The sequence below is a fragment of the Antechinus flavipes genome, chromosome 1 (assembly GCF_016432865.1).
Source record: "Antechinus flavipes isolate AdamAnt ecotype Samford, QLD, Australia chromosome 1, AdamAnt_v2, whole genome shotgun sequence".
In the NCBI taxonomy this organism is placed as follows: domain Eukaryota; kingdom Metazoa; phylum Chordata; class Mammalia; order Dasyuromorphia; family Dasyuridae; genus Antechinus; species Antechinus flavipes.
In genome coordinates, this window is record NC_067398.1 from 199,762,800 (window position 1) to 199,789,236 (window position 26,437).

General features: G+C 31.2%; 1 protein-coding gene across 2 annotated transcripts in view; it reads left to right on the forward strand.

The window, feature by feature from the left end:
• EFNA5 (ephrin A5) overlaps positions 1-26,437 on the forward strand; it is a 310,031-nt gene that overhangs the window by 247,367 nt on the left and 36,227 nt on the right. For both annotated transcript variants that reach the window (XM_051994892.1, XM_051994883.1), the window contains exon 2: positions 5,099-5,391. In XM_051994892.1, coding sequence (XP_051850852.1) covers positions 5,099-5,391 — 293 coding nt within the window. The remainder of the gene's footprint in view (positions 1-5,098; positions 5,392-26,437) is intronic.

Below are 26,437 nucleotides of genomic sequence, written 5' to 3' on the forward strand. Positions count from 1 at the left end.
TGACAAAAGTAATATATTTTAGGGACATTATGGGTGCTAATATCTCTCATTTTGCCCTTGAAGGTATGTAGTTTCTACTATAACCACTCTAGGATGACAAAAAAGAACATTTGTTGTGAGAGAGGCTTTAGGGAAGCATAAGGTTTACATTCTGTGTAGACAGGAGTAGCAGAAGGGAAAGAGGAGGAAGCTTGTTTTGTTACAAACAAGGACTGCTACTTTTCACATATTCTCACAAAACATATTTGCAAATATATTCTATTCTTCCTCACTTTTATTTCAGTTATGACTATGTCCTTATTTAAGGGAAGCTAATAAGTTATTTTGCTTAAAGAAAGAGTATGTTTTCCACTATTAAACTGTAAATAAGAGTGAAAAGACTGTGTCAAATTCATTGATTCTCAATTTAGTTTTGATATTGGCTGGTTTGGTATCACAGATAGAGATTGGAGGTTTGGTATCTCACAGATAGGGTTTAGAGGGAGAATTGGAAAAGTATCCTGAAACTGGACACAATCAGTAGCTGCTCAGATGCTTACTTATTTACTCTTTGAGTGAATACAATGCCATTTCACTTCCTTTTCAGAAAAAGAAAGTTATCTTACAATTGAAGAGGTTTAATTTAGTTTCACTATAATAAGAATATTAAGCTTACTATTCCTATGGCCTAGTTACCATGTATTGTCTCTCTGTAAGCATCTCCCTTTTTCCTCATCCCATTGGTGAGTTCCTCCTGGAATCTCCATTTTTTGGAGGGGCCTAGGCCAGTCTACCTTCTACAATCCTTACCCTTAAAAAGGACTTACTTTTCTTCTTTCCTTCCCCCCCCTTCCTTGTATAAAATAAGTTTAGAATTTAAAAGCATCATTAGGACAGACTAACATTTCTTCTCTGTTTATGTATGTATATGTATGTAAACACAGAAAGGGAAAAAAGGTGAAATAGCTATCTTTTCTAATTTTTAATAATGTTCTTTATGTATTAATAAGAAATTTCACTCAAGAATTTCATGTCAAAATACCTTGGTACATGATTCTCTTGATATAGTTTTATTAATATGTCAGAAATATCGACTGAAGTTCAAGATTTTTTTTCCCCTCAGTACAGACCTTTGATTTCATTGGAGCTGAGAGTTTAAGGGTTTCACTCTAGTCATCTATATAGTATCTCTCAGATAAAAGATTTGATTACTGGTATTCCTAACTCTAAGATCAGTCCTGTATCCACTATGCACACTATATCTTGAAGGCTCCAGCACAAACCATTACAAACTGGTGCCATATCTTTCATCTTCACTGGAAAAATGTCAATGTCTTTGACTTTAGGAAATAAATTTATAATAAAAATAGGATTACTTCAAGAGAAAGTAATAAAAATATAAAATTAGAGGGAGAATGAGAATGATGTACCTCAACTTGAAACTTACTTTATTAGTATTATTTCTTTTAAAAATAAAATTCTCCAGCTGTCTGCCTTACTATCATAAGAACATGCATTTATAATGGAGAAAGTATGGTCATCCGCATCAGAAAATAATGATTTTAAAAATCAGTTAATCCACAGATCAATAAGCACTCATTATGTACCAATATATGTCAAGTACTATCATAAACACTGGAGATACAAAGCTATAAGTGGACCTAAGGAATTTATATTAGAATGGCGAAGATAGAATGTATATATTCAAGAATGTAGAAAAATATGTGCAAAATGAATACAGGATAATTTAGGGAAGAAAGGCCTACCAACTTAAAGAATCAGGAGAGTCTTTATGTAGAAGGTGGTATTTCAGCTTAGTTTTGAAGAAACTAGCAGTTTCAAAAGGCCAAGATGAGGAAAGAGAATATTTAGGTTTGGGAAAGAGGCAGTGCAAAAACTTTTTTATTAACACATGGACTGTTGTATGTGACAAACAGCAAGTACAACATTATATCTGGACTATAGAAGTATATGAAGAGAAGTAATGTACAAGAAAACTAAAAAGGAAAGGAGGTTCCAGGTTGTGAAGAACACTAAATGCCAGATAGAGAAGTTTAAATTTAATCCTATAAGTAATAGGGAATCATTGGATTTATTGAGCAGAGTGATAATATTTTCAGGCCTGTGCTTTAGGGAAATTATCTTAATAGTTATAAGGTGGATTAGGGAGAGGCTTGAGACAGAGTGATCAAATAGGAAGATACTATTTTTTAAGACTTAAATAACTTTTTTTTTCTAGTGGGTGAAAATCAGTTTTGCCTTGTTTTCCACTGGAAAGAAAATCCTCATAGCAGATATTCAGTCAAGCACAACAAATTCCTGTGTGAGTCATAGCTTAAAAAAAGGTCTCCTGAACTCTGAGAACTGTATGTGAATGGAAGTTTCATTGGTAATGGTAATAGTAACCATTAACTATTAGTCTAAGGTACAATTAGTACCTGGATTGTGGAAGAGGAGGAAGAGAAGGAAAAGGGAAAGAGTAGGAAGAAGAAGCAACATGTACTAAAAAATACCTAATTGGAAAACCCAACAATGAGATGGAACAGTTATATTTGTCACATGAAAGAATACTAACATTTGAGTGTAAGTATTGGGAAAAGAATGAAATAGGTACTATAAAATATTTGTGACAGTTTGTGAAATATAATGTAAAGAATGAGGTCTCTAACCTCTCTTGGAGGTCCTTTCTTGTCTTGCTCTGATCCAAACATTTGGAGAATCTATTTTATTTTTCCAATTTTTTAATAATACACAGCTCCAGGGACTATGAGTGACACAAATCACCAATCAATTTTTTTAAAACTGTCATCAACAACAGCCTAAATAAAAATTATGATAATACAAAGTGCATCTGGACAGTGCTGCATCTCTCCTATGGCATTCATTCAGAACTGTCAAATTATTCTGTGTGCTGATGATTCATATCCCATCATCTTTTTAGCTGAATATTGCAGCATCTCCTATTTATACTTTGGCAACAGTGTTACATTGCTTTTTAAAAATCTTTTAAAAGCATCATGGACTTTCTTTGCATCTTGACAAAGCATCTTGCCAATAATAAATGAAATAATCAGAGGATAGCTGTAAATATAAATATCAATAGTCCAATATCTGTGCAGCAAGGAAATAGATGCAGCCTAGTGAAGGAAGGTTGCTTTTGTTTTTATTTTTAAAGAGGAAGACCTAGAGAGATAAGTTTTGTTATTTAATAACTGAAGAATTGATGTGATGAGATGTTAGATTGGAATCAGAAGATTTGAGTTTTATTCCTGATTTTGCCACTTAATTTTTTGTGATGTTGAGTTTATCATTTAGATCTCAGGACCTCAGTTTTCTTGTCTGTAAATTGAGAATGTTGATCTGGATGATTTTAAATTTTCTTCACAGTTGTAAATGTCTATGATTTTTCACTTCTTTTAAGTTAAAGTGTGATTATTCTGAAAATCACAGGTGACAAATAGTCATAAGATCTTTGTCAACTAATAGTTTTACATTTGTGAATGAATTTAGAAAGTAATGTTATTGATCTGCCTTCAATTTTATTTGTTTGGGGCAAAATAGGAGATGATTTTTATATCTATGATTTTTCTCCCTTCTATTTACTGAATTTCCCTTTATCCTTAATTTTATATGTTCCAAGAAATGGTTGTCACTTTAAGAAACATTGATAAGCTGGAATGTATAGAAAGGAAAGGCACCAACATGGTGAAGACTCTGAAAATGATATCATTTGATGAACAGAATTTTATATGTTCTTCATAGAAAAGTGATATAGTAATGTTATTATCTATTTGAAAGTGTGTCTTGGAGAAGAAAAAATAGAGATATATTGTTATTTCTGAAGTAAAAAAGCCAACCAAATGAGTTACATAGGGAACATATATTTCAATTGTATATAATGAATAACTTTATAATCTGATCCTTCCAACTATGGAACAGTCTATATCTCAAAATGTTGTTATCTATTTCTAAATGTGTTTAGGCAGAAGCTGAACTTTTAAGGGTTATTGAAGAATGAACTCCTGCTTTGGATAGAAGGTTGAACTAGATAAATTTTTGGAGTTCCTTTCAACTCTCCAATCCCGGCTTTTTGTTTGCTCTGTTTTTAAACCATGATCTTATTGCTGTTTTTAGCAGCAGCTTTCTTTTATGATAAATCTTCTAAAGTCTCATTCTGAAAAAAAAATTAATTTACCAACTAAAAATGAAGTGATTTTTTTCTTTGAGCTGCCTCATGTTTTTTAAATGCTGAAAGTACTTAAAATATTTATTTTTATTTCCTTATGAAAAACAACTTTTTGGATTATAAAATTTTAGATGTAACACTTCCAACACTACTGTAATTAGTTTTTTCTTTTTCTTTTTTCTTTCTTTCTTTCTTTCTTTCTTTTTTTTTTTTTTTTTTTTTTTTTTACCATACTCACTATCCCATGTTGATCTGACTATATTCTGAGAAAGTGTCCAATTGATGAATTGATGAGTGGAAAGAACTCGATTACACTGTAGGTCAAAATTGATGTGTGTTTATGTATATTTGATAACTTAAGTATAATCCAGACTTGGTGCTTATGCTCTTAACATTCTCCCTTTCCCCACTCAGTAAACCTCATCCTAAAAATAAATTAGAAAAAGGAAGGAAGAAGAGTATTTTGTGAACTTTTAGAATTCAGTTTGAAAGTGATATAAGGCAGCGAGAACATGGTTAATGAATTAAAATGACGTTTATGGTTTATTTGTGTACATGAGTTTTTCTTTTCCTGTCCTTTTATTAATGCTTATTATTGAAAATTGACTACAGTTACTACACAATTAATTCAAGAACTTGAACATTTTAAGGTTTAAATGTAATACTAATGTTGCATACTAGGTAAGCTAGAGTAAAACCCCCTTATAATAGTTTATGATTACTTGAACTTGAATACATAGTAGCTCAAATCATGATGCATACAAATCCCTATACACAGCTCAATAATTTCATATAATAACAGTATTATAATTAGAGTACTAATTCTGTCCCTTAACCTAACCATAGCAAAGTGATTCCACTTGTAATATGATACCTCTGGATGGGCAGCTCTTTGCCTATGAATAATCTGATCTTTTTCTCTTTCTATCTTAGATTCCAGAGAGGTGACTACCACATCGATGTCTGTATTAATGACTACCTGGATGTGTTCTGCCCTCACTATGAGGACTCAGTCCCTGAAGATAAGACAGAACGCTATGTCCTGTACATGGTGAACTTTGATGGCTATAACTCCTGTGATCACACCTCCAAAGGGTTCAAGAGGTGGGAATGTAATCGACCTCATTCTCCAAATGGACCACTGAAATTTTCTGAAAAATTCCAGCTCTTCACTCCCTTCTCTCTAGGATTTGAGTTCAGGCCAGGCCGGGAATATTTCTACATCTGTGAGTATATGGAGAAATTGATAAATCTCTGCTATGTTGCATAGCAGCTGCAAGAATCTAGACTAATTTTTCACCTATGCTTCATGAAATTGCAGAGGGCTTGGCTCTATGCATTACAGATGTCTCTTAGTAAATGCAGACATCAGGTTCCCCAGATACATTAGCTGGGAATTGAAAGCACAAATTAGATTAAAGGTACAGCTTTCCTCCCCTCCCCCCTATGAAATCGTGTGTCAGCCTGTTCAATGAACCACTGAACCACTTTTAAATGAAAAGATGCTGCTAGGACTTTTCTGAAGCTCAGAAATGTTTTTTAAAAAACCATGGAAAAAAGAAAATAATTAAATTTACATACCATGGAGTCATTGAATTTCTTATGCAGGTGTTAGCAATATCCTTTCAATCATCTACATTTTCAGTGGAGAAAGCTAAAACTCCTGCGAATGTCAGCAGGCTTAGGATAAATAATCTCTTTGCACCAAGGAGAAAAGATAATTATTAAGAGCAGCTGTGTCTTTAAGCAGGAAAAAGTGTAAAGTACTGCAGAGTATCTTCTAAGTGAACTAGTGTGAGTGAGTTTACCCACCTGTGACAAGTAAATGACCATATATAACAGGACTTAGAGCCTTTTTCAGTAAAACCTTATGCTAATAACCCTCCAAATTATCTTCCATTTTCTCCTATCAATTGTAACAAAAACTTGTGTAATCCTTTTCATGTAACTTTCTGAGTAATATTTAGTACGTCATGTATCTTGGGCTGTCCTGCTTATTAAAAAAAATTAGAAAATTAAAATTGCATTAAAAAACAGCTTTCCCATAGCAGAGGCTATTTGTACATCAAGAAATACTATCCATCATGAATGGAGTTAAGTAAAAATATTCATTAAACATATGATATGTGTAGAATGCTGTGCTGTATCCTGAGGTAGAGGCAGTGATAAGTAGGGTACTAATTCTGCCCTGAAGAAAACTTATATTTTACAAAACTTACCTTTCTAGAGAAATTAGACATGTGCACAAATAAGTATTATACAAAATACAATTTGAATAAATGTAAGAAAGATTCAGAGTGCTGAGAGAATTCAGAGAATTACTTTTGGCTCAGAGATCTATAACACCTGTACAAAAGAAGTGGCATTTTATTTGGGCACTAAAGAATTACCACACGTAAAGAGTCAGCCATTTCTGGCACAGGGAACAGTATGGTCTTGACGAACAAAGTAAAATATGGTTTGGAAGAAGCATAAAATTATGTAAAATTTCATTGTAAAGCTATGTCAGAATCAGTATTAGACAGGGAAAGTACTCTCCCATTTTCCCTCCCTTTTTCTCTCAAAACAAAATTTTATAAGAATAATTTCAGCTGTATGTGGAAAAAATAGCCCATTTACTCATACATTGGCATGTAGTAAAAAGGGGAAATAAGTGATGAGAGTGCTATTATTTCAATATTTATTTCCAGAGGTTGTTATAAGAATACAGCTTGATGATGTCTTACATTCTATAAGCAAATTAAAAAAAAAAAAAAACTAAAAACAAGGATTCTTAAAAAGCCAGCATGGCCCCAATTTGACACTTTTGTGAACATTTTGCTTGGAATCAAATTGGAACAAATGAGAGAAAAAGAACATCAATAACAAGAAAAATAGAACTGGGAATATTCCAGAATAGGCAGATAATTCCATTTACTTCTTAATAGCAGAAACAAAGTATAAACAGTACTTTTGGGCAGAGTTGGAGATGTTTTTATTGTGTTTCCAGATAAGCAAACAGTAACAAAAACAGAAAGCCAACATAACATGTGGAACTCTGGTATTAGAAATGTATATATATGACCTATAGTTGATAGCATGATTATTAGGGAAAAATACATTATACATTGATCTTTATAAGCAAGATATTATTATTGAAATACACCCATCATGCTTATGACTGGTTTTCCTCATTTTCAATTAAATTCAATATTTCACTAAAAATCATTATGTGTCTTCTATAACATTCATTTAACAGAGTCATTTAACTGTCAAGAGCTCCCATCAAAATAATTATTCCAAAATGTTTTAAAATATCAAGAGCTTTATGCTGTTCAGATGAGTTTTGCTGGAATTACTTTTTTTTAAGTGAAAGTAAAATAGCCCAAAATTAGCAATAAGGAGGTGTTCATTTATAAGGCTTATGTTGGCCTGATATTTAGTAAAATTAAATTTTCAGCCATGTTTTTTAAGCTTGAAAGATTTCTTTTATGTATTTTAGTTGCTAAAATACTTCTTTATGTTTTTTCTTTCAGGCTGCTGATAGCAGCAGTAATAGTCAAATGTAGAGGTCCCAGGGAAGCAAAGTACATTGTACTCACAATTAAACCTGAAAAATTCTCAAAGGAGAATTACGCTTCACAGAAGTATTTTCTCTTTTCCAATATATGCTAAATGAACAAAATTTGTAATTTTTTAAACTATTCCTTAAGTACTCAGATTGTGAAGAATTCAGAAATAAACATTAAACCTACCTGTCAGTTTGATGAAACACTCATTACTTAGATAGGAATTACTTTTCATTTCCTTGTTGGTCTTTATACTTCATTGGATATGTTTTTTTTTTTCTCTAAAGAAAATAAAAACTGTTCTTCAGGATCTAATGTTAGTGATATTGAAGAAGATATTTTTCATGGTATCTGCAAAGTTGAAAAAATAAGAATAAGCTAATTTGAATTGGGGGAAAAGGTAGTTTTATACAGCTGCACTCACCTAATTTTGATTGCCCATCCTTTGGTTAAATCAGAGACAATATAGATTGTTTCTTTACCACTACATAATATTTGTTTCTTTCCTGATTCTTGTCACCTTTTTAGAATTAAGGAAATGAAGTGACCTGAAGCCTTTTATATTACATTTTCCAAATTGCTCAAAATAGAGAGATTTCATTTCCTTTCCTAGCACCAGGCTCTTCCTGCCATCTGTCTTGGAGAAACCCCAGGATACTATGAATCCTAGAACTATGGTGACAATTATTTTATCCTTTCTTCAATAGTTCTATATTAAATAATTGTGTTGTGACATGTTTACTAAATCATCAGTCATGTCTGAGCTGTTCTTTGTCAATCTGACAAATGTGATTATTTTCCATTGGAATAATTTTGGGGTTCCTAACTTTTTTGTGACATGGGTCCCTTTGACAGTCTGAAGGGTCTTGGCTCAATGATCAGAATAATGTTTTCGAGTAAATAATGTCTCTGGATTACAAGGGGAAACAATTATACTGAAAGACAATTATCAAAACATTAGGGGAAAAAGAATTTACAAACCTCAGATTAAAAGTCCCTTTGTTAGACATTAATGGAATTTATACTTAACTCATTTGGAGCATTATAGCTCAACAAAATAGGAAAGTGCTAGCAGCATAAAAATGGCAAAATCTTAAATGGAAATTTTTTTAGAGACTTCTATAATTTGGCTTGCAAAATAATTCTTACAAGGATAGTTATTTCAGAAAAAGCATGGAGAACAATAATATGATAATATTTTGAGGTGATTTTGAAAAATACCTCTTTGTAAGCAGTAGAATCAAAACTTTCTTTTTCATTTGTTTTCAATAGTTAGCTATTATTTTAGACTTAATGTCTAGTCCTGTTTCTTAATTGTCATATGTAAGTTACTATAATGTTGTATTTTATACTAATAACTTTAATACTATAATTTTTATTCCCTTCTTAAATTCTTGCCAATTGATATTTTGCCTTCCAATCTGTGGGATGCATCTAGCTTTGAGGCATCTGATTTTTTAGGAAAATTTAGAGGAGATAAGACTGAGAATAGCTTACATAATTAGTTGCTTTAAATATAGGGACATTCTGATAACTAAAGTATTTTAAAGTATTTTTCTTGCCAGTTACTTTAAATATATTTGTTACATGTCACAATAGAAATATGTTTGCAAAAAAAAGTTTTAGAAAATACACTGTATTTCCAAGTTTAATTCAACCCATCAAACATTTACTAAGCACCAATGGTATATAGAATATTTTGCTCCATTTCTGAAAAGATAAATTTAGCTAATCTCATTTTTCTGATACTGTATAAGTTACAAATAGTAGAGAAATGTATTCATAAACAAGTCACCCAAAATAATGTCTGAAAAGTACATTAAAAAGATGAAAACAAAATTGTTTGAAGTATAGTGTGGGAGAAGGTATTTTTCCCTGAGGGAGAGAGGGTCAAAGATGAATTACAGCAGATAAATGTATTTTGAGTTGGGCTTTAAAAAGAGGAATCAGATTTCATCAGTTTGGGGTTGGGAGGCTGGCATATAGCAAGATGAAGTCCTTTTAGGCACTAGGAAAATCATGAATAAAATCATGCAGGTAGGAAAGTACAGGTTATGTATAGTTGATAGTTCAACTTAACTGAAGTAAAACTGACAAGGGACAAAAAACTAGAACAGTAGAACCCCAGATTATGGAAGGCCTTTGAATAACTGCAAAAAATTCTGAATATCATTTGGAATAGTAAGCTATTGAAGGGTTTGAGGAGAGATAACATTGCCTACACATGAGGAAAATAAGTAAGGTAAGGTACACAGCTGATCATTAATCTATAAGCCTTGAGTTCAGAATATGTTTAATTTTGGTAATTAATTTCTAATTGTTTATATCTAATTAATATCTCATTAATTGATAACTAATTAATCTCTAGTACCTAACACAGTGACTGGCTCACTTAATCACTACTTTGAATTGAAGTAATTATGTATGAGAGATGGAGAAGAAGAAAAATTCAGAAATGGCACAGAGTTTCTAGAGGTGATACTACTGATAGAAGGGATAGCTCCTTGAAAGCTCCATGAAAGCTCATGACATGAGCATCTGATCTAGAGTCAGGAAAACCAGAGTACAAATCTATCCTCAAACACAGTGTCATTCTGGACAAATCATCTTGTTTGCCTCAGTTTTCTTATCTGTAAATAAAATGGAGAATGAATAGAAATTTACTTTAGCCAAGAAAACCCCAAATGGGGCTATGAAGAGTCAAACATGGTGAAAAAATTGAACAACAAGCCTTGATAGAAAAAGTGAAGCCACAAAGATGAGCAAATTTGGGCAGCTAGGTGGCAAAGTAGTGAGTATTTAGGCTTGGAGTCAGGAAGACCTGAGTTCAAAGATAGCCTCAGATACTTTCTAGCTATGTGATCTTGGGCAATTCACTTAACCTTAGTTTGCCTTAGTCACCTCATCTGTAAAATGGTTTTAATAATAGCATCTACCTCCCAAAGTTGCTGTGAGGATATTATGAGATAAGAATTGTAAAGCACTTAGCACAGCTCCTGGCATATAGGATATGGTATATAAACATCAGCTATCATTATTTACAGCAGAAATGTTATGGTTGTTATTTTTGATATATTAAGTTTGAGGCACTGTTGTGAAATCGGGGAGAAAATATGCTTTGGACAGGTGGAGATATGAATCTCAGACTTAGGGAAGTAACTAAGGCATACGGACCTATTTCATTAATTTAGTGGTGTTTGCAAAGACATACACATATATTCATACACACATCTTACATGCAGTGAAAATAGCATTGTCTGATACTCAAAAGATCTGACTAGCAATGTTCCCCTATCTTATCTGTAAAATTAAGATGACAAAACCTGCCTTTATAGTTCTTTTCTGAGAATCAAATGAGAAAATCTTTTCTTTGAAAATTATAAATTTACTACATATGTAAGTTATAGTTTTATTATTTTAATTAAATGACTCTCCCAAAATGATAAGGCAAAGTAATAAGGCAGGTAAGGTAGATGAACTTTCTCAGAATCTTATGGGGAGCATTTCCATATTAGTGGGAAAACAGCTAAAAGGCAGTGAATTTTAATGACTGAAACATACATAGCCTTTCTATTTTAAAAAAATATTATTGAGGCTAGAGGTAACTAGAAAGAATTAACAAATTGATAGCTACAGTCAAAAATTCTGTCAAACTTTATTCTCTCATCAATATTAGGTCAAATTTTGCTGAAGAAACAATTAAATTTAAGCCTGTATTGCTAATTTCCCCCAAAAAATTCATCTTTAGTATATTTGTTCTACACCTTCTCAGAATGATAATTTAGGTTTAGATTATTCTATTAATTTATATTTGTTTATAGGTTGAGAGAACCATTTTTGTCTGATGACTTTTCTGTGGTGATTATTGATTATACTATATATAGGCTAAATGAGGCATGCTTTAAAATACAGATAACCATAAAGGAATGGGCTCTTTGGGAAAATATGGAAGACATGGACAAGAACAACCAAAAGAATTTTAAGACTATTATGCATTAGTCACTCCTTTTGGTTCTTGGTTCTCTTTCAGGATCACTTTGATTGAGAGCTAGATGTTCTTGAAAGTTGTTAGTAAATCTACCAGTCTTTTCAGTCACCAGGCTAAAATATTTTACTCATTCAAATACTGGTCAACTTTTTAAAAATTATCACTGTAAAAGTTATACCTTTGAGTGAAATAATGATAGAGATACATAGCAGAAATTTTAAATTTCTTTCAAGTGCTATGACCCTGAAAGATTCATTAGACTAAAGAACCTACAAGGTACTGAAAAAAAGACCTACAACCCAGAAGTAAACAGAAGCGTATGTTATTCTCTATGCATTTTATTTTCAAAAGGATTGTGAAATAGAATATGTTTCTAGGCACATATTTTTACATTAACATTTTTAGTTGATAGTTGAATGTTTCATGTATTAATGGTTTAATATTTTATTCTTAGAACCTGAGGCAACTTTATTACATAAGATACAAATTTGTAAATTGAGAAAATAAATTTAAATAAGACATATCTAAAATTATCTGTGATATACTTTAGAAAGCGTTTGTTTGCATGATGTGGATTATTGAAACCTATTAAAAAAGATCACAGATATCAATAGCGAAGATCTCAGAAGATGCTAGAGGACTCTTAGCTTTCTTTTCTTTCCCCAAATCAATTCATAAGCATTTATTAAATACTTGCTGTGCTATGTGCCAAGCACTGTGCTACTCCTTGGGGATACAAAGATAAAATGAAGCTTCTCTGTCCTCACAGAGTTTACATTTTAAAAAAGAGTTGTATTCTAAAGCAGAGGTTAATAATCTATAACTCACCAAAATTTGGCCTACCATCTATTTTTGTATGATTAAGCTAAGAATGATTTTTACATTTTGTTCATTTAGAAATTTTTTTCATTAAAAAAATGTAGAAACCTTTCTTATCTCATGGGCCTCACAACAAAATAGGAGGCAGGTGGGATTTGGTTGGTGGACTATAGTTTGCTAACCCCCTGTTCTAAAGTATCCTTTGTTAGTTGCTTGAAATCTGGAAATGATTTCTCATTGGAACATTGGCATAAATCATGATTAGGTTCAAAGGCTAACCCACAAAAACTTATTTCACCTATAATAAATTAGCTGAAAATAGTACCAATTATAATTCTGGTAGTTAATCCATACAGAAAAACAATAAAATTGAACAATTAAAAAAATTCTTAAGTGCTGGTACTTGAAGAAAAGCAGGCTTAATTAGAACCTTTCAGTCTTTTAGTGCATTCTGCATTAATAATGGAACTCTAATGTTAGTTGCTGCTGCCTAGTAAGTAGTAGTAGCAAACCTTATGCTGGTCTCAGTATGTCATCTCCACCCTTAGAAGCAGTGTGCCTTTTGTTTCCATATTAGAAAGTGGGAAAAAACTTGATTCTCTGTGAGTGGAAGTGAGTCAACTTGGTTAATAACAATAGGATGATTTCTTAGCTTCATTGATGGACCTATATAGAATAATTCTCTGGATTTAATATCTCTCATATTTGAAATGAGTATATGCTCCAGTTTTTCATTCAGTCTTAATTATGTGAGTGTACCATGTTTTACCATGCAGCAAAAGAAGTTGAAGCAACAAGAGACGAGCAGTAGTAGTGGCTCCATTCCTATTCAATCTCATTAGTTATATAAATTGGTATTTAAAAGTTTGATGTTTTGTAACTTAGGATCACATTGTCATTCTGCCTCTTTTTCTTCATGATCATATATGGAATAGTCAGGGAAGGTATGTTTTTATATAGCTATCAGTTGCCTTGGGCATCTAAAATGGAAAGGTAGTTAGATTTTTCTTCCCATTTCATACTGTTTACTTTTTTTAAAAAACCAGCAACTATGTAATAAATACTATACATTGTTTTCAAAACCATCTAGTTTTTCAGTGCTTCCTTCTAAGTTTTCCATTGTTCTCAGTTACCCATTATTTCCCCCATCCCATTCTAGAGAAGGCTAGAATTAAACACAAATGTGTGTAAGTACATAAATACACACATATGTATAGTGTTTATACCAATGTATGCACATAGACTCCTATTAACATACATATACACATATGCACATATTTGTAAAACTATACGGTAAATACTTCTATTTATGAACATTGTTTAAGATGTTAAGACTGACCAATGCCCAATTTCTGCCAGATTTTTCTAGCTTTCTTAACAGTTTTGACCAAATAATGAATCCTTATTCCAAAACTTAAATTTTTACATTTGTCTGACACTAGTTTACAATACTCCTTTATTATTGTGTATTGTATAGTCATTTTGCTCTACTGTTCTTTCTTTCTGTTTCTCAGCCAATAATAAATAGTTTTGATATTTACTGCCTTATAATTGAGTTTGAAATCTGGTACTGCTGAACCTCCTTTTACATTTTTTTAATTAATTTCTTTGAAATTTTTGACATGATTTTCTTCCAAATGAATTTTATTATTTTTTTCTAACTCAATAAACTACTTTTTTTTCATAATTTAATTGGTAGCATTGAATAAATAGATTAGGTAAAATTGTCATTTTTATTATTTTATCACATTTGCTTGTCTAAAACAATTAATATTTCCCCAATTATTATGATGACTTTATTTGTATAAAGCTTTTTTTAAAAATTAGATTCATGTAGTTCCTGAGTCTCTTTTGGCAGGTATACTCTCAGGTATTTATATTGCCTAGAGTTATTTTAAATGAGATATTTCTTGCTACTTCTTCTTGTAGAATTTTGTTGGTGATATGTAAAAATGCTAATGATTTATGTGGGCTTATATTACATTTTACTCTATTAAAATTATTACTTGTTTTAACTAATTTTTATCAAATCTTTAGGATTTTTAAATACATCATCTTCAAAAATAGAATTGTTTGCCTCTTTTACTATTTTGATTCCTTTAATTTCTTTTTTGCCTTCTTATATTGCTAGAATTTCTAAAAAACAATATTGAATAATATTAGTGATAATTTCCCTATTTATCTTTTAATTAAATATCCTATAGCGTTAATTTTGCCTGAGATCATTATTGATCTCCTTGCTTTTTTAAACCTCAGATGAAGTATCAAAAATTGTATCATAACTCTTTATTTTAAACTGTGTATATTTCTGACTTTTAGTATTTTTTTTTTTAATAAACCAGCATATGGTTGGATTCTGATTTTTAATCTATTATGCAATCCCCTTTTTTCATTTTATGGGTAAATATATCCTGTTCCCATTCAAGATTATAATTACAGGTAGAATAATTCCCTCTATTCTATTTTTCCTCATTTGTTTATCTTTCTTGCTCTTTTTAATCTGCCCTTTCTTATACTTTTAATTTGCTTCTAATCACTACCTTGCTCTTCTATTACTTAATTTACCTACCTCTCTTAAGAATCCCTCTCTTATCCTCTCTTCATCCTCCATTTTATTGTTCCCACCCCTCTAAAAGCCCTTCTCATTTCCTCTCCTTCAACCTCCTAATTTTTAACCTAGACTCCCTTCTAAAAGTCCTTTCCTTATTATATCCCCTTCTTTTTTCTTTATAAAATTTGAAAACTTTTATGCTTTTCAAGATGTGTGTTTTTCTCTTTTTAACCCAGTTCTGATTAAAGTAAGGTTCCAGCACTGCCAGCCCTTCACCCTCACATGCTTCTATATCAGTTCTGCTTTTTCTCATTTGAATGAGATAATGGGTCCTTTTTTACCTCTCCCTATATGCTTATAATCAACTCATCATACTTAGCTCTGTGAAGCCTTTCTTTTGAACTAACCAAGTAAAGATGACAATCATAAAAATATTGATAATATTTTCACATTCAAAAATAAGGTTTGACCTTGTTATTTCCCTTATAATTGGTCTTTAATGTTTATTTTATGTATCTTTCAAATCTTTTGATAATTTTTTTTATTGAGTTCTGATCATTTTGTTTACATACCTGGAAATCTTTCAGTTTATTAAATGTTCATTTTTCTTGTTGTTGTTTAGGTTTATTTCAATTTTGCTGAATAAATTTTGGTCACAACCCCAGCTCTTTTGCCCTTCAAAATATTTTATCCCAAGACCTATGGTCTTTTAATGTAGAAGTGCTAGATCTTATATGATCCTGACTGTAGCTTTGAGTAATTAATTTTTTTCTTATTGTTTCTTATAATATTTTCTTCTTAACGTGAGAACTTTGAAGTTGACTATGAAATTCCTGTGATTTTTTTTTATCCTAGAAGCCCCTTAAGGTGGTAATTAATTAATTTTTTTTCATTTCTACTTTGTTCTCTTGTTCTGAAACTTCAGGGCAATTTTCCTTAATATTTTCTTGTAATGTTGTATCAGGACTTTTTTTTCAGTCATAATTTTTAGATAGTCCAACAGCTTTTATATTGTGAAGCATCTAATAAGATGCTTTACATTCTCTTCTGTTTTTCATTTTTTTGATTTTGTTTTATTATTTCTTGCTGTTTTATAACATTGTTAACTTCCTTTGCCTTATTATAATTCTCAAGGAGTTGTGCTCTTGTTAAGTCTTTGGATCTTTTTGTCCAATTGGTTGACTTTCTTTCATAATTTTCTTGAATTGTTCTTATTTTTTTCCTAATTTTCTTCCAAACTGTATCAAATAAGATAATGAGATAATAATTGTTAGCACATAGTATGTGCTACATAAATATTAGGAATGCTGCTGATGATGATCATCTTGTCTGAGATCTTCTTCAAGAGAAATTTTGCCATTCAGTGTTCCCAGTGATTGTTGTTATTGTTGTTATTATTTGTCCTTCATTCTGGGAAATGACCATGAAATTAGGGAGATAATGATATGACATGCAAATGAATTGAATTTTGAATGAAGGTTATACAAAGTCAGATTTCTTTTTTCATTTTCTCTCTTGTTAATATCTTGGTCCAATGGAAAAATATAGAACTGGATAACTGAAGATGACCCTGGATGCAGTTGGAGATCTATCTCTATAAAACCATATTTGGGAAAGAAGCTCAGGAATATGACTTATGATTGTATTACTCTTACTATCAACAATGTTTTCCAATGAAGAAAGTGTGTTTATTTATATTTAATATTACTGTCAAAGAATGCAGACTTTAGATCTTGGCTTATTCAAATTTCAGCAATATAGGTCAGTAGACTAAAGAAAGAAAAAATATGCCCTTATGTTCAGGGACTCACATGATTTCTAAGAACTTAATCACATACCTTGGAAAAAGATCAACTAAAATTTAATTTGCTGGCTTTGTAGCCATTGTGGCACAAGCTATAAACAAAAGTACTTAAAACTACCCTAGAAATATTCAAAATAAAGTTAGTCTACCAATATTTTAAGTTAAAACATCCCATATAATTTTCTTTCTGGTGAATCACACATCCTATAAGTCAGCTAACATAAACATTTGTTTAAGAATTATTGATAGATTGCTTCCATAATATTTCCTCCAATTCAACCCCCAACTAACCCTTTATTAGAAATATGATTGACTTTTTTCCTTCTAAAGAAAGCATATAGAATGTTTTCCTTCTGAAAATATTCCATGTAATTTCCACTTTAGGTAGTGACAATCGCTCCCTAGAAACATGTGTATTGCTATACTGGTAGCAAAGGGAGAAGAAACTACACTATCCACTATACTTCTTACTCTATACAATTTGTAATGATTTACTTTATGAAATGAATGCAGTTTGTTTTTAATGGGCCTTTAAAATAAACATTAAGAAAATACTTCCCCCCCTTCTCTAGTATCTTAAATGGAAATAATATGCAAAAAAATTAAATCATTAAGTACATACTCATACCTTCTTAGGGATATAGATTGTAACCATCAGTTGTTTGGGAAATAAAAATAAGTACACTATTAATTTCTTACTATTTCTTGAGTTCTTCCTTGAAAATGTGGTCATAGAAATTTTATACATCTCTTAAAAGAGAAAGTTTAAATGAATTTGAGACAACAGTTGAAATTTCTGATTTATAGACTTACTTTTTAGATTTTATTTACAGACAAAGAGAGAGATATCCATAGAATGAATCAGTTTTTATGCTACTATGATTGTCTAGTGATCATGCTGGCTTTTTTTAATGGTAGAAAATAGGAGTTGTGTTATATTTCTAAATTACAAAGGTTTCAGTCAAATCTAGAAAAGTATACTTTTTAAATTTAAATATTGAATTTACAGTACTGATTCTGTTTCTAATCATCACAAGCCATACTGGAGGGAAATATGAATGGAGTTTGTAAAAGCTATTAAATAAAGGTTAAATAAAGAACATTATAAGGAGGTATTCAGGGAGGTAACTACATTTCTCTGTACTCATTAACATAATTGTACTTTTAGGGAAAGAGTTGTTTATTACCAGGTGCCTCATTAACCTTTGTTCAAAATCTGATCAGCATAAACCCCATACCACAGTTGCTTTGACAGCAATGGGCTTAGATCTATTCTGTCATGGGGAATGTTGTATTTGATGGTTGGTTCGACAAATTCACTAGAGAAAGCCTGAGTAAGATCAAAATGACAGAAAAAGGTTTGCTAAAACATAGGGTATTTAGGAGAATTTTTGTTATTTTTACATTTCATGGTAATAATATTTGAAGAAGCAAGGTGAATTTTAAAGGTGTAAATTGATGCTTAGCTAAGAGAATAAGATTAAAGGACTTACTTCTTTTAAAAAGAATGAGAGGAATTAAATGCCAGACCTGTTTAGAAAAGAAAGCTTAGAACAAACATAACTGCCTAATAGATTGTGACATTGGTAGTGTTCAGAAAGTTCTCAAAGGGGAGTACTAAAAGCTGTTGAATAATTGGGAGTTGGTAGAAATTCAGGATATCACTTCTAAGAAACTGTAGAATAAAGTCTTATTCGTTCCTATTGACTGACTTTTCAGTGTTAGATAAATTGAAAGAAAAGAATCTTGATATTTTAAAATTACTTTCCAGAAATCAGTTGTCAAGATATTGATAGGGTAAATATAAATTCCTGAATAGAGTAGTCCTTAACCTATAGAGGGAAGCACACAATCCAGCTTCTTTTTCTTATTATTCCTTTCTATTCCCTATGAAACTGAAAACTAAAAGAAACATATTTGGGTATTTTACCTTTGTTTCTTCACAAATGTCAAGAATATCCCCATTTCTTGGAGAAATTTTGTACATGATAACTTAAGTAATTTCACGATGAAAGAGTAACTTAGACATATAAAGGATGTAATGTTGAAGTAATTTCATTTCTGAATTAACAAAACAATTTAATGAGCTACCATATTGCATGTGTGCTCTCCATATCATAGAGCAGATGTCAGGAAAAATGGAAATAACATGCTAGTGACACTTGAAATTACAGTATTTATACTTTATTGACTTCATGTATCAATATGATATTCCAGTGTTTTCCAAAGTAACTTATTAAAGGAACTCAACTTCCAGTTGATGATGTCCAAATATAATGAATTAATTACACCCCAAACAAAAATGAAATATTCAGATATTTTGATTAAGGAAAAAAACACAATTTAGAATTCTATGTAGCTAAAATTTGTGCATTATCTATAATATAAAGCTAGAGATAATTCTGAGCCTCATATATAATGCCTTCTAGTCTTTCATGAGGAAAAATATTACTTGAAGTTGATCCATTTATCCAGTCTTTCTCGGTTTTAGCAGAATGGCCATTTAATTCTTGGTTTAGGTTTATATTATATTTACTGAGTGAAGATGTAACCAATTAGTCCAATTGATGTTATTTTGCCATATGAAAAAGCTCAGGTAACTTTGTTAATTGATTTCACACAAACATGGAATTGAGCGAAACAATGTTATCAGTGGCAATTATTTAAAAAACAACTTTGGTTCAGATCTCCACGATCAGTTCCTGCTGGATAGTTCAAGTAGTCATTGTCTTTAATAGAGTGGGGCTAGGATTTTTATAGAGTTGTTGAAGATTTATATTATCTACTGAGTTTTTCTTTTTAAATGATGAAACAAATTACACTAAATGAGACTTTTCACAGTGAACATTATATAGACATTTGTATTCCTATTTTCTTGGCTTGCTAATAAACACCTACCAACCTATATGCATGCATGCATACATACATACACTGCACCTCTATCTTTTTGGGAAAAAATTCTCAAAATTTGAAATGTCTTGTGTCTTACCCAGGCAGTTTATACTGATTGTGAAGTTTAGATATTTTTTAAAAATGTATTTTAAGATGTATGCAGCAAATAAGGCATTATAATCCATTATTGTAGCTCACAATATTTTTTGAATTAGCTATATCCTCTGTGCATATGCCCTCACTTCAATTTGATAAGTGAAATACTAAGAATGTTATTAATGGACATCCTTTCCACCAGATGTTTCATGGATGATTTTGACAAGTCTGGGTGGAAAGTGGAACTTTAATGATACTGTATCTAAATTTGGTATGAAATTCAAAGCTCCACAAAACATAATGAGCTCCTTTGAAGACAGAGAGTTTGTATTGCTTTGCCTCATGGAATATTGTACCAAACAAACATAATTTTGTGAAAACATCATTAAAACATTAAAAATAACACTTCAACAAAATGGTCTTAACATCTCTAGCCCACTCTGTCTATTAAAGACGATCACTACTTGAGCTTGTCATCTCCCAGGAACTGATCTGGTAGATCAGAACCAAAGTTGTTTCTTAGGTAATTGCCTCTGATAACATTGTTTTGCTCAATTCCAATTCCAATTTGCTTGAAATCAATTAACAAAATTATCCAAACTTTTTTTCATATAGTAAAATAACATCAATAGACATTTCTTAAGCACCTCTTATATGTCTAGGATAGTCACTCTGCTAAGCACTGAATTTACAAAGAAAGCTACTCTTGGTTATGAGCTTACGAAGAGGAAGGATGCTGGTACTGTCGAAAGTACTTGGGGAGTTGGGAAGAGGGGAGAGTTTAGAGATGAAGATAATAAGTTAACTTGGAGATACCCAATTTGAGATATTGACTAGGCAACTGAAGCTGTGAGACTGAAAGTCAGTGAAAAAGTTGAGACTGAAGAAATGGATTTGAGAATCAGTATAGGGACAATATACAGCTAAGTAGCACCATAGATAAGAGCGTTGGGCCTAGATTCAATGAGTTGGAGAGGTAAATGATAAACAACTCTATAATCTTTGTTAAGAAAACCTCAAATGGATTCATAAAGAATCAGACAATGAACCACATCAATAGAGAAGATACATGAGAGCGGATAAGATGAGATCACCAAGTGTAGAAATATAGAAAAGGAATAAAAGGTCCAATAGAGTCCTTTGGGACACCCAGAGTTAGTGGTCATGACTTACATAAGCCTCTTTTTTTAGAGGCTGAGGAGTATTCAGATGGGTAGGAAAACAGGGAGAGATTAGCATTACTAAATCTAGAGAGGAGAGAATATTAAGAAGAAGAGAATGATTGACAGTGTCAGAGGCTGCAGAGGTCAGAGATGAGAACTGGAAAAAAGGCCATTAGATATATCAGTTGAAAGATGATTACTAACTTTGGAAAAAGCAGCTTTGGTTGAATGATGAAATTAAGAAATTGATCTTCAGGGAATTAAGAAGAGAGTAAAAGGAAAAGAAATAGAGGCACCTATTTTTGACAGGTTTCCAAAGAATTTAAGCCAAAAAAAAATGAGATATTAGCAAAGATGGATGGATCAAGTTGTTATGAAAAATCTATATTATAGAACACAATTGCTATATCTTGAAAGAAATAAGATTTTATTACTCTAGAATGTAGACAACAACTCTAACAACTTGGAATTTCTAAGAGAGTCTGAATATTTCCTTCTGGGCCTATTTTTGTGAAGAGATAAATTTTATTCATAATTAGCAGTATCTTTTTGAATACAAACAATTGAGACAAAGAGAAAATAAGAGAAAGAAAGAAGTCTAATTTAACTGGAACATAAAGAATAGGAAAGAGAGTTCTATGTGATAAAGCCCTGAATAAAGAATTGCTACCAAATTGTATAGTTGCTGAAGTACCAGATTTTGGAGTTTCAACTTCATTTCCTAGGCTGATGTTTGAGTCAAGGAATTATAAAATCAGATATGTGCATTAGGAAGATTATTTTGATATATATGAATGGTGGATTGATGAGCAGATACACTATAGGTAAAGACATTGCTCTGGCCAATAGAGTTAAAAGGTATAATAAAGGTAAGGAAATTGAAACTCAAGATGTTAAGCAATTTGCCTGTATTTAGATGCTGGTGGAGCTGAAACTAACATTTGAACCCATTTTTCCAGACTAACTTAACAAGTTTTGTACTTCCTTTCACAAAACATCTACCTCACAATTTTTGTGAGTATCAAATGAGTGTGTCTGTTCTTGTGTATATATTTTGTTGTTTAATCTTGTTCAACTTTTCATGACCCCATTTGGGTTTTATTTTGGCAAAAATACTGAAATGGTTTGTCATTTCATTCTCCAGCTCATTTTACAGATGAGGAAACTGAGGCAAACAGGGTTAAGTGACTTCCTAGGGTCACAGTTAGTGAGTATCTGAAATCAGATTTGAATCTGCTACTGGGCCACTTCTGTGAATATAAGTATGAGTGTGTGTGTGTGTGTACACACACATACATACCTACACACCACACATATATATGTGTACACACATAAATGTATAAATATGTGTATGTGGAGTCTTGGAACATCAGTGGAATTTATTTAGCAGGAAGGAATACAAAGAATATTTTAGGCAAAGGGAATAACAAAAAACTAGAAGTGAAAACAGGAGAAACAATGGGAAATATAGTGTAATATGAGAGATACATCTTGGAAAGTAAATATAGTTGAGATGCTAGCAATAAGGAAAATGGATTTAGTACAATAATGTATTCATATATTAATACAATAGTGAGATCATAGTTTCTTAAAAAGAACAAATGATAATATTTTAGTAGATGGACTTGAGCACTTGCCAGCCAAAAATTCTCTGGTTACATGATAGATATCAAGAAAATCCTTTTCCTTAAAAAAACATAAATCTCCTTAAAAAAAAAACATATCTAACTTCATACATATTAACTGACTTTATTTGAATATTCTACAGTTTTGACACAAATTTTATCTTTTGTGCCAGAGCCATATACTTTTTTTAAAAAAATTCTTCTTACATGTGATCCTGTGATTTAAAATAATATGGAATGGTTACAATTTATACCAGATTATTCAATTAAATAATAAAATATCTACTTCATTTCTTAGGATTATCCTGTGTTAAGGGATATCCTAGATAATTTGTAGTGGCTTTCTCTTCAAATACTTTTATATTTGTGCTGTTAATAAATTGACTAATTTACATAAAAGGTTAACTATTAGTGCATTTGGCATTGCTTTAACTGATAATATATGCATAGTAGTATGGGGAGAGTAATTTTTAATTATGCATCCTATATTTTCATCAATCATTAAACAAATATTTTTTGAGTTCCTGCCCTGTAACACACTATGTTGTGTTTAGAATGCTAGGGAAGATTCAAAGAGGTGTGCAACACATTAAGGAGCTAAAACTTTAATTAGTAAAGGCCAAACTCTTAGTAATGAAAAGATAGCTAATACTATATAAGGAAATATTTGATAAACTTCAAATGCAATCATGCAAATAAGTACTATAGGAGTTCAGCTTTGTGCAGGAGAAATTTAAGTTAAACCTTCCAGTTAAAAAAAAAATTACTTCCTAGAAAGTGGGGAGTTCAGGAATCTTGTCTTATCTACATGATCTAGGCCATATACCTAAAAACACTTTATTTCATTTATCTCATCTATGAAATCAAACAATTATTCAACAAGATTCTATTAAGTACCTAGTATATGTCAGGCATTGTGTTAAGCACTGGGAATCCAAAGACACAAATTAAACAAAATTGTTCTGATGTCTAAGAGTTTTTCCTAGCTCCGAGTTTTAATTATTCCATGAAGAATAAGTAAGAAGAAGTAAAAAGACATTCTGAGTCAGGAGACCAAGTGTGAACAACCTGTTTTCAAATGCTTTGATTGGCATTTTGATTGCTTCAGGGGAAGATTCATTTAAGAGAGCAATGGGATATAATGCTAGAAAATCAGATTCAGAAAGACTTGAATGCCAAGGTAAGGAGCTTTGTTTTGCTTTGGCAAGCAAAAGGAAGATACTGAAGTTACATGGGGGAAGAAAATAATTAGATCAATATAATTTAAATATTATTTATGAAGTTGGAAGTGGGTAGATTGAAGACAGATCAATTGTAAGATTGTTGCAAAAGTTCATAAATGATATAATAAGAAGTTAAACTAAAGTGTTGGCCCTTGTGTTAGAAAGGAGTAAATGGGTTCTACAGATGTGGAACAATAGAAAGCACCTGATGATTAATTAGATTTGAGCAGACCAAGAGAAGGAGGGATTGGAGATGTTACTGAGGTTAGATGATGGAATGACATCAACTAAAAAGAACATGTCAAGAAGAATTTCAGATAAAAGGTTATATTATGGTTTGGTTTTAGATATGTTAAGCTTTATAAAAAAAGATTCACTATAGGATTCCCATAAATATTGAATAAAAAAATGTTTGACATTTGTTAAGGGCACTAATATAGCATAAACTTGTTTTTATTGCCAGGCAAATCATATTAACTCATTAAGTTAGATCTTTCTATTTGTTTTATTTAGGATACCAACTTCTAGTTGCATTATCCATATTTTTAATCTATATATCCTTGTCCAAGCAATTTCAGGCAAACCCTTTTCATGTATTCCTTTTTGTCTAATTTTGTTAGATTATTTAAATAAAATATCCTTTAGTTAATATTGATTGAGATCAACACAGGGATGACTTATAATAAGGATCAAAGGACTGCATAAAAGTTATAAATATATAATATGTTAAGTGACCAAAAATTTCAGTTTAGGTGAAAGATACATATTTGAGACCATGAAAGAATGCTGAGTTGGTCTTATAATATTCTTTGCATATTGTATTAACATTTTATTTTATTTTATTTTACTTAACAGTATTTTATTTTTTCAATTACATGAAAATATAGTTTTCAGTATTCATTTTTGTAAGATTTTGAGTTACATATTTTTTTTCTTCTTCCCTCCTTTATATCTTCTTTCATCAAGATTGCAAAAAAATCTTATATGGGTTATACATATACAATCATTCTAAACAGATTTCCATGTCAGTCGTGTTATGAAAGAAAAATCAAGACAAAGGGGGAAAAAATCACAAAAAATAAAAATACAAACAAAAACAGTGAAGTAGTTTACTACTTCATTAGTACATTAATCTACATTATTCTCTATAATTCTCTACATTTGATCTACATTAATTCTCTATAATTCTTTCTCTGGATGCAGATGTCATTTTCCATCCCAAGTCTATTGGAACTATCCTGGATCATTGCATTGCCAAGAGGAACTAAGTCTATCATAGTTGATCATCACACAGTGTTGCTCTCACTGAATACAATGTTCTGCTCACTTTATTCAACATTAGTTTATGCAAATCTTTCTAGGCTTTTCTGAAATAATTTCTTTTAGAACAGTTATATTCCATTACATTCATAAATTATAAATTATTCATCCATTCCCCAATTGATGGGCATTTACTTAATTTCCATTTCCTTGCCACTGCAAAAAGTGCTGCTATAAATATTTTTGCACATGTGGGTGTTTTCCCTCTTTTATGATATCTTTGGGATACAGACTCAGTGATACTACCAGATCAAAAGGTATGAACAGTTTTCATAATCCTTTGGTTATAGTTTCAAATAACTCTCCAGAATGGTTAGACCAATTGACAATGTTACCAACATCCATTACCTTTTTAAAGAGAGGTGCCATGATGTAGTAATAATAATATAAGACTTGAAGACATCGGAGATGTGGGTTCCAATTCCAACTCTGATAAAAAATATATGACTGAGGATTAGATATATGAACTCTTTCAAACTCTGATTCCTCACCTGTAAACTGGGAATAATAATGTCTATAGTACATCATAGAAATTTTTATGAATCTCAAAAGAGATTACACCTGCGAAAATACTTTGTAAAAATTAAGAGGTATGATAGAAAGGTTACTATCAAAATTAGAAGAAAAAATTCAATTTTTCCATGACCTTTTGTACTTTTTATGTCAGTTAATATGTAAATGAAATAGGGAGGTATCTAATTTAAGCAATATTTCTGTTATTTGAGTTCAACAATAACATTTAAATTAGTCTACTTCTTACATTTGGGTTTAACCTGTAGTCATTTATTAAACTACATTATATCACTTCAACCATGGAAATTAACCCATTAATAGATTCATTATTTAAGACACCATTGACTAGTGATTAGGGAGTCCAGAATCCTAAAATTTGACTTCTAGTTGACTCTAATTGACAGGTTATGAAATCTTATACAAAGCTCAAGCCTTTTAATATGTAAACTGGATGAATGTACAGCAACCATAGAGGTCACAGACTACTATTTTATTCATATTATTCTCTGTTCATTAATTTGCAAACATTAAGATTTAGAAAGCAGTTTATTACATTGTTGGATTCTGAAAATTAAGAAGAGTAGCTGCTTTCATGGTGAATTTGGTAGTTAATTTAAATGATGCCTTTGTAAATGAAAGTTATCTTGTCAATGTCTGGCTCCAACTGGAAATAACCTTCAATCATTTACTAAATGTTTTGTTCTCATAACTGCAAAATCAGTTGTAACAA